At 38.4% G+C, this 16,979-nt stretch overlaps 1 protein-coding gene across 1 annotated transcript; it reads right to left on the reverse strand.

Moving 5' to 3' along the window:
- Nucleotides 1-13,971: 13,971 nt before the first annotated feature.
- Nucleotides 13,972-15,400, reverse strand: LOC110064593 (melanocyte-stimulating hormone receptor-like). Its single transcript, XM_020771658.2, has one exon. The coding sequence runs from the start codon at nucleotides 15,252-15,254 to the stop codon at nucleotides 14,331-14,333; it is 924 nt and encodes a 307-aa protein (XP_020627317.2). The 5' UTR covers nucleotides 15,255-15,400; the 3' UTR covers nucleotides 13,972-14,330.
- Between the last annotated feature and the right edge of the window lie 1,579 nt (nucleotides 15,401-16,979).

Below are 16,979 nucleotides of genomic sequence, written 5' to 3' on the forward strand. Positions count from 1 at the left end.
GACAAATTGAACCCATTCGAAATAACAAATCATGCAGTCCTGGTCGTAGGATGTGGAGCAGACAAGGAGACTGGGGAAAAGTTTTGGATTGCGAAAAACAGCGCGGGAGAGGGATGGGGATACGGTGGCTTCTTTCGTATCCGACGAGGAACCGACGAGTTTTCGATTGAGTGCAACCGAACCAGTAATGAACTGAAGAAAAATCTATGACGACAGAAGATGTTGATCTCGTCTCTTGTTACGATATTAATGATATACATGAAAAAATCGCTCAATTCTGATTAGCTGAGAGCAGTTCAAGTGTAACGCCAGTGCAAATTACACATCATAATGCTGGATCGTGATTGCCTGAAGGACAATAGGAAATTTTCTAAGCCGATGATATCAGGTAAAATTATGACGAAAATTTTGTGCGGAAATTTTAAGTTTTCTCGAATGAAGAAAAAAACTGCTTCAAGAAAGATATTCCAGCACTTCCTCGACGCAAATTTGTTCATATTTATATTATTAATGAGTAATCATACGGTTTTTCTCCTTCAATTTGGAAATAATTTGCACTTGTGAGTTTCCCAAAAAGCTGAAATTGCCCTTGCCGAAGCGGCTCGTGCAATTTCAGCATTTTGAAAAACTCACTCGTACAAATTAATTCCAAATTGAACTCGAAACCGTATGAATACCTATACATATTGATTTGAATTTTAGGAATACAAGACGAACTTAGTTTATAAAATTACTCGTGGCCATTGTTAACCCCTTTTTAGCCTTGAAAGATCTTTTTAACCTTTCACCACGGACTATATAATACAGAAAACAAGTCAAGCCCGTACCGACATTTTAAAATGCAGTCACTACTACAGTAGGGCACATTTGTGCAGTAGCCTTCCAACTAACGTTCCCAACAGCTAGGCGTGCCTGAAGCAGGCCTCTATGATAAAACCTCCACACAAGACAAGAGGTGTAATTCCAATTCTTTAATAGTGTATTCTAAAAATATAATTTTTTTTTACACGGCGAATAATGAAAAGAGAGTCAATAACTAAACAAGCCAATCAGAAAATTTTATTGCTGGTGTACTATTTTCTAAACAGTGGGCCGGATTAATTTTGTACAGCTATTACAATCATAAAGATGTACAGTAAATCTGTTATCAATAACCCGCTAGGAAAATATCGGTCTAGTCCTGTCTACGAGGTCTTCTTCGCGAGTTATCCCTTCTAGTAAGACCTTTAAGACCGATATTCTCCAAGCACGGCCCTAGTTGAAAATAGTCGACAATTAATTAATTTTATGTTTTCGTATAAGTTGCCCCCCCCTCTATAAGATATAAATAAATTTACGTCGAAACCTTTTGTTCCCTGTGTCCATAACAGTTTTTAAGTTTCTCGTTTTCTACCTTAATAATATACATGAAAAACTACTCGATTCTGATTGGCTGAGAGCAGTGCAGTTGAAGTGTAACACCAGTGCAAAAAGTGTAACATCAGTGCAAAAAGTGTAACACCAGTGCAAATTACACATCGTAATTCTAGATTATGATTGGCTGAAAGAAAATAGGAAATTTTCTAAGCCAATGATATCACATAAAATGATGACGAAAATTTAGTGCAGAAACTTTGAAAAAAGTTTTCTTGAATGAGAAAAAATGGCTTCAAAAATGGTCTTCCGGCATTTCCTCCACGCAAATTTTTTTCATGTTTATATTATTAATAAGCAATCATACGGTTTTTCTCGTTCAATTTTGAATTAATAACCCCTTGTGAGTTTTTAAAAAAGCTCACTCGTGAAAATTAATTCCAAATTGAACTCGAAACCGTATGATTACCTATACTAATTTGTTTGACAATAGTCAGGTCTTTATTTGTCTTACGTTTCTTTTGTATCCTTATAACACGAGTGTAAAATATTATTTAATCTTCCTGATAGAGCACGTTATCGTATTCGACTTGCAATTGCAACATCTCTTTTACTTCATATAACATATCTTTTTATATCAAAAAAAGTATATCATATCTTTTTATTGATCATTTTGTAATGCGCAATCTATAGTGTAATAATGTCTTCATTTGCCCGCATGTTTCACTTAATCTGGTATTTATGCCTTTGTTATTACTTTATTAAGAATTTATTCCATGTTCTTTACTTTAGTAACATGTCTTACCAAGACTAGGCATATTGCATACTACATTTTCTTTATAATTTTTTATCCTATTTCATTGAGAACCAGATCTTTATCATTATAATCTTTCATGTGTAATTATCGCTAAATAAAGTCACCACCACTAACCAACGCCAGCATCAGCAACCACCATAATCACCAACCACCACCACTCAACATCGCCAACCCACCAACCGTCGCCACAACCAACACCGCCACCCAACACCGTCACCCCGCCAACCGCCGCCTCAACCATCCACCACCACCCAACATCGCCACCCCACCAACCGCTGCCACAACCATCCACCACTGCCCAAAACCGCCACCCCACCAACCGGCGCCACAACCAACCACCACCACCACCACCACCACCACCACCACCACCACCAACCACCACCATCACCGCGGCAACCACCAACGCCCTCACCATCATCAGGAGCACCTCTAACGCCAACCACCACTGACGCCAATACCACCTTGCCTGCGAAAGTGTTATTTCTCTGTCTTTATTGCTAGAATTTTTAATTTATTATCTTTATATATCTTTTTAAATTCATTAAGTGTTTATATATCGTAATTGTGACTCATTGTTCTTAGCCTTTAATTACATGTCTTGATATTTATAACATTTTTCTTCCTTCTCATTATACGAATATATCTTCATGTATTGTTTTTTTAATTTTAGATATTTTTATGGTTTTATTTCATCATGAATTTTAGTACCGAATTGTTAAGTCATAGTTAACTATTATTATATAATAGTAATAGAATCAAATAACAATACAATAAAAGTAATTATATTAATGTAATAATATTACTTCTGAAAACGCGCCTTCATTAAATCGTTTTAGAGGGATTTTTCATAACCCTCGGATAGAAATTCAAACACGACGTTATAAACTGTACTGTATAACTGGTTAAGAAAAACCACTCTCAACATTACACTTTCCAAAAAATTACTTCCTTCCAAGTTCAGTGGCAGTGAACGATCTAGGCGGGGAACTGAACCTTGTCCTGACGCCTTATCAGATCATTTCTCTCTACTGAATCGCGATAAATTGTCTTATAACGAGTAGAAACATTCTCTTGACTGAAAAATATTGCCAAATTTTCCGAACTTGTCTTTCACCATATTCCATTCCTTATTCTACAAAAAAGTATTTTTAGATATTCATCTACAAAACCAATAAGGTATTTTTATGGCTGCCATACTCATGTCCCCATAGTATCAAAATGTATGTGCAAAATTTCAGTCAAATCTCATTCACCATAAATGAATTGCTTCAGTTTGAGAACATTAATATGGCTGCCTTAGCTTGACTTGACAAGAAAACGTCCTGCATGGTTAAGAGCATGCTTTGTTCATTTATTGGAGGTATGCTGTTCATAGTTCCGTTCTGTTTTCATTGGACAGTTGGATATCCATGTGAAATACTTAGGGCATCTGGTCTAAGGAGCTTCTAAGGTCGGGTAGCATCGGCCTATAGGAGCGACCTGTTATCCTCTGTTCAGATATGGAACAACTGGTCGTGTTGTCGAGATCAGTGAAATTGCACTTGTCTGGAGAGCGTAATCTAGATGAAGGCTGCTGCTTTTTGTGACTGCTCTTAGAACGCTGCGAAATGTCTGATAAGAAAAAAAAAAAACAAAAAAAAACAAAACAGAATAAGTATAACCGTATAAACGTTACCAGTATAAGCAGCACCCATTAAATGCTCAGTTGTCGCTATGTAATGTATATATATTTTTTTCCGTAATGTATTAATATTTTCAGCACAGTATTTTCAGTGATGTATTTATCTGTAATGTACTTTTGTTCCACCGCATTTAGTTTAACATGGTGGTAACCAGCTCGAAAGCCACTGGCTATTCTACGTAGTTACCACGTACCTGTCGTTTTAGTCTTTTCCCTAGCCAAATGTAACAAATATTTCTCTTTAAATATTCATGATACCAACTATTGTTAACTATGTATATAGCGGACAATAAATAAAGTTGAAGTTGAGATTAAAGTTAGGAAACATGCCGAATGACTGCATGCAGCCGAGCACTGATGACTTGACGCACCGCTACATCAGCTAAGAGGCATTGAAATAATTTAGGCCAGTAGAGATTCCGCAAACGTTTCAGTGACAAGCGAAATGGTGTGTGCAAAAACTACGCGCAACTGCAAACTCACCTGTCTTTACTATCATGCGTCGTTTTAACTTGACGATTTCACTGGCGGCCGAAGAAGCAGGAAGAATCAACAGGCCTGTATGGTAGTGCAGAAGATGATCCTCGAATCCAAAAGTCTGCAGAGTGTACCGCTGGAGAGGTGACCTGTCTCATGCAACCTGGGGGACATCCGCATTAACCAGCTATCGGATCGGCTTATCCATGTTGGGAGATTTTGGGCTGACTGAATTAGTAGCTGGATAATGCTTTTGACGTACCAGGCTGAAAAATAGAAAGTGCGCTACCCACCTACGTTAGGATATGGTATCTTGCTGAGGCATACGACATATAGCTAACTCATAGCTAGGTCACATATATAGTTAGGAATAGGACGCGTATGGCCGAGATATAGGCGTAAGTACTTCGCCGGCGTGCATTCTGTATGATAAATGTACATATATTTCTACTGTCGCCACGCCTCGGTTGTTCAAACCACGATTAAGCTAACCCAGGATTAGGGAGAGCTTTGATTTCAGTTTTTAACTTTTCGGTACGTTTGTCAGTTAATATTGTTTGCCCTTCTGTTTGGGGTTTGAATAACCTCAAACTTCTCAAAAATAGGCAGTAAAATAAAACATTTTTGTACAAGAAAAACGAATTCTTTAGTTAACTTTTAATCCTGGGTTAGCGTTAACAGGCTTTCGAACAACCCGGCCCCGGTAAACATCGCGAAACAAGGAAGTTTCCCATGAAGATTCCACATGCAAATATCATTTTCGGTCTATACTAATCAAAGAGCGGTCTGCCCAGTTTTCGTTTTATTCCAAAGGCTCTAAAGACCCCCTACAGAACCCTACCTGAGGGTCTTCCGTTACAGGAAATTTCTCTGCAGCACATAACCCAAAGTTGCTCCCGACAGTCTGTGATATATATGTATTTAAATTAAACGTGCGAAAGGATACCGCCTCTGTGATAGTCTGCTGCTGAGTACAGGGTGAAATGTCACAGCCATGGAGGAGGTCTGCTTGTCTAAGTAGCCAGAAAGCACCCTATTTAGTCCTCTCTGTCTGGGTCTGCTGTGGCTATAGCCCAGTACAAGGTCTGGTCAGACAAGACAGTTGTTTTGTTGTAGTTTTCAAATCAGAACATTGTTAGTGTGACTGGCCAAATAGCCGACTGTCGAAACGTTCTCTGTGAAACGGCACTGATAAGCTGCATACTTCTGAATCAGCTTACGACTGCTGGGTTAGTCATCTGATAGCAACCTGAGTTTGAACAAAACTTTCTGAGGCCATTAGTAGATAGCACAGAAATAGCAGAAGGAGGTGATACGATATCCAAAATGGCTCACAGTTCCATATCGGGATCTGCAACGAGACTCTTGAACAAAGCAAACTTGTCTTGCGTAGGAATTTCTATTGGATTTGGCAACTAGAACAGTTCTGTTTGAATGAAGATCATTAAAAAAATTACACTGCTGAAAACTGATTAGATTTCAGGGTGTTTTCTGTGTAGCCTCAATCTCATTAGCGATTCTCGCACTTTTATGCTCTGCTTGTTCTCAGGAGAATTTGGCTGTCTATCAAGACAATAGGTTCATAACATTTAGAATATTTGTCATCTGTCTGCTTTATAATACCAGTATGAGACAGGGAGTTCAGAGCTTTGATTTGAACTATTTATTTTGGTTAATAATAAAGTGTATTATCGTTTGTTTCACGATGCAGTCACTTGAGATGTAGATCGCGACGTTTCGACTGCTTACTCCTAGTCTTCTTCAGGCGATAAGGTCGACTGATTGCACGGTATCATTTATATCACAAAGGTCGGCTGTGATTGGTGCATTTCGATCCTCCTATTGTTCCATTGTTCCGGCGAGTAGCTGTTCCCTCAGTGGTCCGCTGTTGTACCGTTCTCCTGTTGTTGTGTTTCTTGATCGTCGGTATCCATGCTTCAGGAATTTCAATTCCATTATCCCTGTTGATGTTATTAGGGTGAAGTCTTATGTGAATAGCTTCCTTGACCCTACGTGTGCACCAGTGAGGATCTCGATCAATATAAACTTGACCTCATTCTAGCATTCAAAATCAAGAATCACTGGAGAAAAATCCATGCTCCTTACCTGGTCTTGACCTAGAAATTGTTTTCTCGGTTCTGACTTCATCAAGGCAGCATTAGAAAAGAAAACCTATACAGACATGACTAAGAGATTGTTTAATCAAGAAATCAATTTATAACAATACATTACTCTAGTCGCACATTTTCAGTTGCCTTATGCACTCTCTCATTTAGATCATGTGCTCATATTCCATGCATTGTATCAATTGCTTTTAACTTTAGTAAAATATAAGCCGATATTCGATTATGAAGATACCTAGAACAGCTGATTAAAATCGCCAAATTTTTCAAGTTGGAAAAAACATGGAGGCAAGTTCAGCGGGTAAAATACAAAGCTCAGCAATACTTACCAACTTACCTTCTGTGTAAGATTTATAAGACAGAGAAAGAGGGTACAGTGCTGTAAAAAAATTTACGATTTTAAGTTGACCTAGTATAAACACATGTGATAACAGCATGTAGTAATGTACCTCAGAGCTCGGTTGATTTCACTCCGTGGAGAAATTCTCCTGGTGCCAGTTGACGATGAACATCCTCGTTTCGTCCATTCTTCACCTAAAATAACGCAACGAAAAACCAACCTTGTTAAACTCGTTTGTTTCTCCGCTAACGCATTTTAACACTCCGACGAAACTGGCGCGACGCGAAAGATGAGAGACTCTTTCAAGTCATCCCCGAAAATGGACGACTATTCACTTCGTGTTCGGAGGTTCTTCGATACTCGTCACATCCTGAGAATTGGAAAATCTTCTTGGGTTACAACGGAGCATAATTACGTCGTCCCCGAAAATGGACGCTCGGTGTAAACGTTGTTAGATGTTTTTTGAAAAGTTCCAAACCAATAAACCATCAAATTAATCTTATGAGTTCAAAAATCTTCTTAGTTCGGATACGACTGAACGAAATTACCGGGCCTGGTCCCCGAAAATGGACGCTCGAAGAGAATTTTTGAAAGTCCTTACCAAATTGCCGAGAATCAGCAAATGCTCCTCGGGTAGAAGTGTACTGTGAAGTTACATTTGACCAGAACTATATTTGCTTCATTCGTCCCCGAAAACGGACGTTCAGTGTAAATTCCTCAAAAGGTTAAATACTTTTTCATAGTCACGCCTTGCCATCTTCATAAGACCGATTTCGAAAGACAAAACTGAAAGTCTCTGCTAGAATTTTGAGAAAGGAAATAAGTGTGAAATTATTGTGTTTTGTGGACAGATCTCTGGAAAAAGCTGTAGAATTATGTTAAGTTAACTATAGTATTCAAAACCAACTCACTTAAGCAAGTTTTTTCTATACATGTGAAGTATAGCTTTTTATTTTCAACTAGAGACCGCCACAAATTACATACAGATATTCAATTAAGAAATGTTCCGACCTGAATCAGTTAGCTGGCTAGCTATTAACCTTACAGCTATTTACCAAGACAAAAGAAAGACAGGACACACCATTTTCTAAAACTTGATTTTTATTCTCAAAGTCTGTGTTATATATAGGCCAGTCGTTACCGCTCCCGAAATTAAAATGAACTCAAACAGAGTTCCATAGCCACGTAACTCTTTGAACGAGATGTCCGTGAAAAGGTACCGACAGCACTCCGACAGCTCCCGAAAATGAGCCCCCACAAAGTTCCATAGCCACGGATACGATCAAGACGAATACGTCCCCGAAAATGGACAGTCAAAAGTTTGTAACCTTAGCAGAATCCTTAGCGGAATCCAAGTTAGCTAAGAAAGAAAAAAAATCTGTTGTGTGATGAGCATGAAACGCTGTAATGATGCGTTAAAGCTAAAGAGAAACACACAAAGTAATTACGACAACTCACTGTTTGCTCAAAAGTGGTTTTATTGTTTATTGTCTATGTTACAACAGTCGAGTTTGTTTCGGAAAATGAGCTCTGACGTTGCTGATTCACCACAGATAAGAACTCGTCCCCGAAAATGAACAAGACGACAAAACTTCGCAACCTTGACATAATCCTTTTATCCCTCGCAAAAAAAGTCTAGAGAGGGCCAGAGTGAAATTGTGATGTGATGAGCTTGCTAGGATAAACAATAGGTTAGAGTAAGTCATCTATTCAGATAAAATAAATACACAAAATAAGGACAGAACACACTGTTTGCAAAAAGTAGATTTATTTCCAAAGTCTTGCAGTTGTGCTGGTCACTTTTGCTCCCGAAAATGAGCTTTGAACAATATTTTTTAGAACAAGCCTTCTAAGCGGAAATAAACAAAATTTATTTTGCAAACAAAAACAGCTCGGTATAAAAGTTAGTCTGTACGTACTATGCTTACATTTTTCAAAAGAATATTACAATACTCCTACATCTTACATTATGCCACAGGACCTAAAGTTATCCATGAGGGGGTGCGCTCCTATTTTTTAAAAAAATGTGCCCTGAGAAACCAAGAATGTTCGTACTCGTGGAACACCCAGGGTTGCTCGGATACACATCTGGGGGGTTGGTATTGGCCTGCTATCGAGAAAAACGCGATACCAGGCCCTTGTTATACATTGTCGGTAAAAGCCGAAAGCCGAAAACCGATCGTCATCCGAAGTGATCCGAGACCATTACCTGTTACCTGTTACCTAGCTTCTTTGTGCCTCGTGGCACAAAGACCATTAACCGAGACCATTAACCGATCCGAAGCCTAAGCCGAAGCAAGGCCATGCCGTATAACATTAGAATACAACCCGCCATTACAGCCACACTGTCTGTTTCACATCGTTTGTAAGTACAAGAAAAAAAAAAGTCTGAAAATTTTTTTTAAGCAATAGGCAATTGAGTTTCGAGTCTCAATCAGTGGAAATAAACATTGTGGCCAAAAGGGCGCGCTATATTCTAACTTCTTACAACATTTATCCGCCCGCGTTTTTTTCGTGATTCTTGCGTGGCAGAGACAATGACAATAACAACAACCTTCATGTTTTTTTTTTTGTTTTTTTGTCTTCATAAATACGATTTTTTATTACCTAGAAAGCTTCTTATCTTACTGAACAGTTATTCACCGACCTCAGAGTGATTAACTGTAATAGTATGTACTTTGTAAGTAAATAAGGCAAAGGTTGTGGTTTTTTTACGAAATCTTTCCAGATGGACGAATATAAATCAAACGCGTTTCGTTAGCATCTGAAATCAAAGCCATATTCACCAGTGTGGTACATACAAGTTATTATCTTTATTATCTACACTATCTTGTCTAAACAAATTAGATGTGATTAGCAGCCGAAGTTGCTTTGCCTTCTTTTCTCCACATTCCAGTGTCTTCAATGTTGTCTCGCTTAATTCCAGTTCTCTTATATGTCGTTGTCCGCCGAAGTCGAGTCTAAATAGCTAATTTACCCTATAACTGTCTTGCTATGCCGCGACAAATTGGCTCTTCTTTCTCCGGGTCTTAGTATTTAACTTAAGAGGTCTTTACAATTGTTTTCGAGTTAGCTTGTGTCGATCCAGGCTCCAAGGGTGGCTCCAGGCTCTCCGCCAGATGTGAAGTCTACTTACGCCTACAATTTGTAGACGGTCTAAGCTTCCTGCGCCTGCAAAGTGCAATGCAAGCGGATTCCCTAAAGAGACTGGTCTCACAAGGCAACGCTAGCAAAGAGACATTCGCATAAATATCTGGTTGTTAACACCGCCTGTAAGTGAGATAAGCCTCCCAGGATTATTAAATAAACTGATGGTATGCTCACTGTCTGCTCAATTTCTAGATAAACGAAGATCTTCTCGCAGAACGCATCTTCTTGTCCAGTCGATCAATTTTGGAGGCTGCCTATGCTTAATTTGTAAGCGAGTTAACTTGGGTGTGTGCTTTGTCCCAGATCCCCACTGCACTATAGAGCCTATACTAATAAGCTACCTACAATTAGAAAACAGACAGCTTAACAGGACAGAAGAAAGCAAAACAGTCTTCATTCCCGTGTTAAGCTCTCGGTCCCTAGCTCCTAAGTTTTGTAATTAATAAGATTAAATTTACGTCTGGATGAACCCTTGAGCCGAAAAAATACGACACTGTTAATGACAGCGTTATTGCTGTCATTAAAGGGCCTGAAGTTCTTGTCAATAACAGTGATAGTACTGTCATTAACAGGAACTATGAAAAAAAACTTTTTTCTTTCAAAAACACTAAGCGGGAGTTGCGCAGACGTAGTGGTGAATCCGATGTGTTATCGAAAATAAAGGTGAACTTTTCCGAAGAAAAACCGAATATAAAATGTTATGCCGAATAACAGACCGAGTGAAATATTCGAAGGCCGAACTATGAAACCCAGGAAAAGAAAGGGGAAGGCCCAAACCCACACCACCCAGCACTAAATAATTACTAACTAAATTAAGTTAAGCCGAATAAGTCGTACAATCCGAATTTGAGCCGAATTTAGGCCAAATGTTGGCCGAGTTTTAAGGTTCATCCAGAGCTCTACTTACAACCCACCCCACCCTACCCACAATGAACTGTACTAACCTCTACCAGAAGGGAAAACTTGTGTCTTTCGCTGTCAAGGCGTTACTGAGAACATTGGGCGCTAATATGTGCAAATTTAAACAGGTTGCACTGGAATGGACTTCTAGCTGAGGGCATTTGACTGACTGCTTCTTAAGGTCGGAAGAAGCGAACCTGAAAAGAACAGACATATAAAAAAAGCTGCAAGGTCATTTCTTACTCCGAAATTACATTTCTATACAACCTCTTACTTTAATTAGGCTGCGGTGACACAAACTTTACTTTATTTAACAGGAATACAGTTTCTTCCATAGTATTTGCAATACACAGGCAATTTGCAAATACCTTGAATAAGTTTTCTGATGAAATCTTGCCCAGGTTCCCACCAATTTCTTTGGAGGATTGTGGGCACATTTGTTCAAAAGAAATGCTTCAAGAGAAATAGTATAAAATGCAGTTTGATCTTGGACCAGTCTTAATCAATTCATATATATAACACTCCGATACACCTTTGCTCCCACGCAAATTATTAGTTTACGTTTTAAATTTATGCTAAAGTAACATTGTCCAACATATAACATGAAAATCGTGAAAAATCCACTGATACGTGTATTAAAATTACGGGCAAGTCATAAAATAACAAACAAGTAAATAGTATCAAACGTAACGGGAAAACGTGCCTCCATAGAAATCGGGCGTCTTAACCGTCACGTCCACGTTTCTTGCCACGAGTAGTTCATGAAGTTTGTTGCTTGGTATATACTTCGGTTTTTTCTTCGTGTTGTTTTTGTGTCAAGTCATTCTGGTGGTAGCTATATTCTGAAATGCAAACGGAGTAGAACACTTTAACTGAGCTAGATATACAACGAGTACGTGAATCTAACGCAAACTCGCCACATCAACTTCTAGTTGACGAACAACTAAGTGGTTCCTTGAACTAGACAAATTGGTTCTTCTAAATTGGCACTTAAACTTTCTCAGGCTCAAGATAAATTAGACTACCATGTTAAAGGTAATTACCTTGAGACTTCTTCCACGAAAACGCAATGTTTCGGCGTTTTGGGCTTCGAAAACTTTGCCGAGGTCTTAGTGTTCCTTCTCAGGTACAATCAGAATAGCTAATTCAAGTTGGGCGCAATGGTTTCACTGCACGTTCTCAAACGACCAAAAGATTGTTTTTCATTGGCTGAAAGCCGCACGAGATTTCGCTGTTACAGTTTGTTGGTTATATGCTAATTATGTACTTGTTTTTAATTAGATAAATGGACATACCTCTTACTGACCGAGTTCGATGTCCGCACTGTAAGTTACGGACCGAGTTTCTTTCCCTTCGATTTATGGCCTAAGCGCGAAGCGCTTAGGATCCGTAACTTACAGTACGGACCGCGAAGACGAGGTTAGTAAGACATTTATCATATCTAATCTCTACTGTGTGCCTGACGAGTTCGAAAACGTTTCTATTCGCGGGGACTCGGAGGGGCTACAAATTTCTGACGCACCTCGAAAGCAAAACGAGTCAGTTTGAAATTGTTTCTAAGTCGTTAGCGCGCTTTATTACACAATTTAGAGTATAAGAAAGTTTTAAACTTTCACTTGCTATAAAAGTTAAGAACACTTGGCGATAAATCACGAAACAGTTTGGCAACAAAGCCAACTTTAAATTTTAGCGGGCCGTACAGGAGAATACTGCCCGCTAAATTGACCAATCACAGCGCGCGTACTCACTAAGAGATAGAACAAAGAATAGAATACCAGGAAAACAACTGTTTTACAAACACGCATGTTTCCTGTGGGAATAAAAGCGATGACCTTCTCTTCAGGAGAAATCGGCGCCAAAAATGTCATTATTTTCTTTCAACTCTCTCTCTTTTTTTTTTTTACAGATGATCAGATGACAAGATTTTTTCCCACGATAAACTGTATTAATTTTTTCATCAACATGACTATGTGCTCTCTTTCTCCATATAGGTCACAGAGGGAGTGGCTAACAGAAAAGCAAGAGGCGAAAAGATGCTAACCCGTGGTCTTGTCATCTCATCAACAAAAATAAAGTGATAATACAAATATCAATTTTGAAGCTAGGGTAGAATAGAATAGTGTAGTAGTCCTGGAAGCAATAAAGGCGCCTGGATAGGGAAGCAGTGTTTTCAGTTCACGAAAGGTTTACATTATAGACCTGCTTCTGCTACTGAATTTGTAACGGCAAGCTTAAACGCGAACAGCGAAATTGGACCATTTTGTTGCTTTAATTGGTAAATAAACCTTGGAGTGCTTGAAGGACTGTTTTTAAATAAAATAAGTGCACTTAGTTCTCACGGAAAATGATTTTTGTATTGCCTAAAGGTCAGCGGACACAGCAAGTAATGCCTTGTATCGCCTTATATGGAGAGAACCATCAGACCAAACGGACATCACTGATAACACTGATAGAGATTCCAGACCTCTCTCCTGGAAGAAGGTCCGTGACAATGACACAAACTGTTCACTGGGATTGGGATCAATTGAGGTCGAATCAATAAATGTAATATTCCTTTCCAAGCTTTTTTACCTTAAGAATTTATAGACTTTAATGATTGGTCTCTAGTAAGAGGAGATTGTTAGTTTTATTGTTAAAAAATTGACAAGCAATTACTATGAACTCTTCACTAAGCACACTCACTACATTTCGTTTAAGATTTTTTTTGTGTAAATAAATGTTTACTCAGGCTTTGCATTTTCTAGTTTTCTTTGTGCACTGTTCTATTGTAGTTTAGAGATTTGTATTTCTGTGCAGACAAATTAAACTTGTCTTTTTCTCTTTGATGCTTGAACTTCTACTATTTTTTCATTTATCCGTGGTGGACATTTTAACGTGTCACCTGTTTCCTCGCATCATTTGGCATTACCATAGCAGCCGTATCTGATATTCCAGATCTTGCCGTTATTACGCTTTTCTTCATTTCCCCCCTACGGTTTTCTTGAGCAGCATTGCAGAACCTCGTTGCGTTCTATTGTCATTTTAGGGTAACTTTACTTAAATTTGCGTTATTTTCTGAATTTCTAAGAAACAGTAGTAAAACCGAGATGGCGGACTAAGGACGTTGTTACGAAAAAGACAATGTCATTCCTTGAAGAGCAAGTTGAGGATTATTTATTAAGCAAAACATAATTTTACATGTCTAATTACGACCAAAAAATTAAAACCAGCGGAGACCACCTCCCCCTCACCCTTGTTCAACGGTGGGAATATTAGTTTGCGTGTACGTCTGATGGTAAACAAATCTCTTTAAGAACCAATCAGAGTACGCGCAGCGTCCAAACTCTATTGTGGACAGTAACTTCCATCATTTAAATTTTGATTTCTATGTGACAAAAATCTCATCTCAAGAGTAGATTTTTGGTCACTTTGCTAGACATAGTAATACTGTTTCAAGCATTACGTTATTTCAAACAGACCAATATCCTCTTTTCGGCAGAGCTCTCATTGTTATTGTGTTTGACAGCAAAACGTCATCACAAGTTGTTTAGCTTGTGCACGAAGATCACGCTGACGCCAAAAATACACCAATGGGTTAAGCGAGGAATTTAAGAGCACAAATGTAAGACTGATCTCGAAAAAGAGAACATTTGAACGATTTAAGTTGACAGTGAGACAAATTTTAGAAACGAGAAACGGAGTATAGCACAACAGAACGATCACTAACACGAGCATAGTGTTTATGGCAGAATTTTTGAATCTCGCCATGTTAAATGATTGCGAAGCAACAGCCATCTGATCTTGAATCTGAGCTTGGTGATGTCGTACAACTTGGTAAATCTTAATCCAAGCAAACGTAATAATTACGAGGCAAACTGTTATTATAAGTATCATAACTAAATAACTGGTCATAGAATCAAACACCATTATGACTGAGGGCACGCTACTTATAAACCAAAGGAATAAAATGACTTTCCTTGTTCTCTTTTCTGTGACCATTTGGTCATATCTCAGGTGCAGATATATCGCTAGATAGCGATCAACGCTCATTGCCGTTACAGTTAACAGGGTGACTGCTGTTAGAAATGTAGATGTTAAACTAAGAATGTTCACAAGAGTACAGGAGGTAATTTTGCTTGAATTCTTGAAGAGAACTACTTGAAATCCAACAGTTAGTGGCTCAGATACAAGTCCAACACACAGATCAGACATAGCCAGGCCGAACAGCAGTGTGTTCGAAGGAGAGTGCAAATGTGGACTTCGCCATATTGTCACGAGAACGAACAAGTTTCCAACCGAAGCAGTTATGGAAATTAAGATGTTAAGACCCATCAATGTGATGAAAATCCCTGAGTTGAAAACTAAGATGCTTGCTGGTATTCCGTAGCAGATCAGCTCTTGGGACGTGTCCGTTTCGTTGCTGAGATCCATCATGTTGAAATCTCCGCAATGAATCTTGAATTAATAACTACTCCCAGACGATCCTAAATTAATTATACAGATATGTCTCTTTTTAATATTCCTTCCGTTTGAAAACGTCAAAAGAAAATTGCTATTAAATATATTAATGTTAGACTATGCTGAAAATAGAAAAAAAAGTAATTAAGTTTTGTTTAGAGAAAAAATAGAAAGGTTGATGCCACTAGCATTTTCCTGTCACCTCAATAGAACCTGACAAAAAATGATTGGTTTCCAAACGCCGCAAGTGGTTTTTTTCTCGTTCTTTGCTTTTGGAGCTTTCGTTATTTTTAAATAATGGACAATATAAAAGAGTATTTGTACAAGATATAAAAATGCGACTCGACTACAGTCTAACTATTGTGACAATAAAATATAAAATGACTTTTTGCGGCGATAAAATCAATGAAGTATGGCACCCATTTGAGGGCACTACAATTTTTTTTTTTTTTTTTACAATTCAGGTTAAGTCTGTATATTGCCGATACACAGAACATCTTCGGGCTTTTATTCCATCCGCTGATATCCAGCTTTAGTTTCATGAAAAATTTCTACGACCTCTCTTTGATAGCATCAGTCATACAAAGTCTGTTATTTACAAGTGCTTGGCCAATCATTTTGTCATTTAGTTATTTTAGCAGAACGTATATGTAAATTTTCTTTGTAATCAATTATTCTTTCGGAATAGACTTTAGAAAGGTTGAGAATAAGACTGTACAAAGTAGACTCTGAAAAAATAAAATGTGTGAGAATGTCGGCGATCACGTTAGTTGACGTCTCGTAGATGTTGACCATACCGATATTTTGAATACTCTTGTCGATTTGTAAGTGGTATGATGGAGAGCATTTTCGTTTTTGTCACACTATAAATTAAAGGGGTCCTGGTTTGTGCTCACCTTCTAAATCTTTTCTTGGAGTCCTTGCTGTGTGCGTTAGTATGGGAGCTTCTTAAAGTTGGGTTCAACGTTACACTCTTCAAGAATTAAATTTTAAAAGAATTGGAGCAAGATGACCTCATGCACGTTCAGTGATGAGCAAGATGTAGCGGCCCTGATGACTAGCGCTCTCATTTAATTCGACCGAGGTTCGGTGCGTTTTTTTCCTTGGGTAGGACACTTTGCCCTCACAATACCTCTGTCAGCCTATGTGTATAAATGGGTGCCGCCGAATTTAACACTGGAGTTAACCCTGTGGTAGTTTTTCGTTCAGGGTGAAGGAGAGGAAGGTGGTTGGTGTGGGGTGTAGAAATACTCTTAAACGCTTAACACTTTAGAAACCAGGAGCGGCTTCGGCGCTATGGATCAAATGACTCAGTTCAAATATTACCTTTACCTCGATAAATTTGGTACTTGGAATGGCCGGTATTTGATTTTAGAAAAAAAAAAATTGAACCCACTCAGGCTAAAACAATACTTTTGGCTGAAAATAATCCCAAAAAGAATTATGGAAATTAGAATTTTCTCTCCTGTCGCGGGATTTCAAAGTTTGCAGAGAGATGCTCTTAAGGTAGCTCAAAACAGTTTACAGCTCTTTGTAAGAATTATATTTTGAGGGTCATTATAACCACTCGTTATCAGTTGATGCTACAATCGTGGTATCAAGAAACTGCACAATAATTTCTTTTAAAAAAATCCGAGTGGAATCCACCTATCCCTCCCTCTTGTATCACTGTAGGGGTGTAAGTTTGCTTGTACGACTTAG

The sequence above is a fragment of the Orbicella faveolata genome, unplaced genomic scaffold (assembly GCF_042242905.1).
Source record: "Orbicella faveolata isolate gen_17 unplaced genomic scaffold, um_ofav_v1 contig_1, whole genome shotgun sequence".
Taxonomy (NCBI): Eukaryota; Metazoa; Cnidaria; class Anthozoa; order Scleractinia; family Merulinidae; genus Orbicella; species Orbicella faveolata.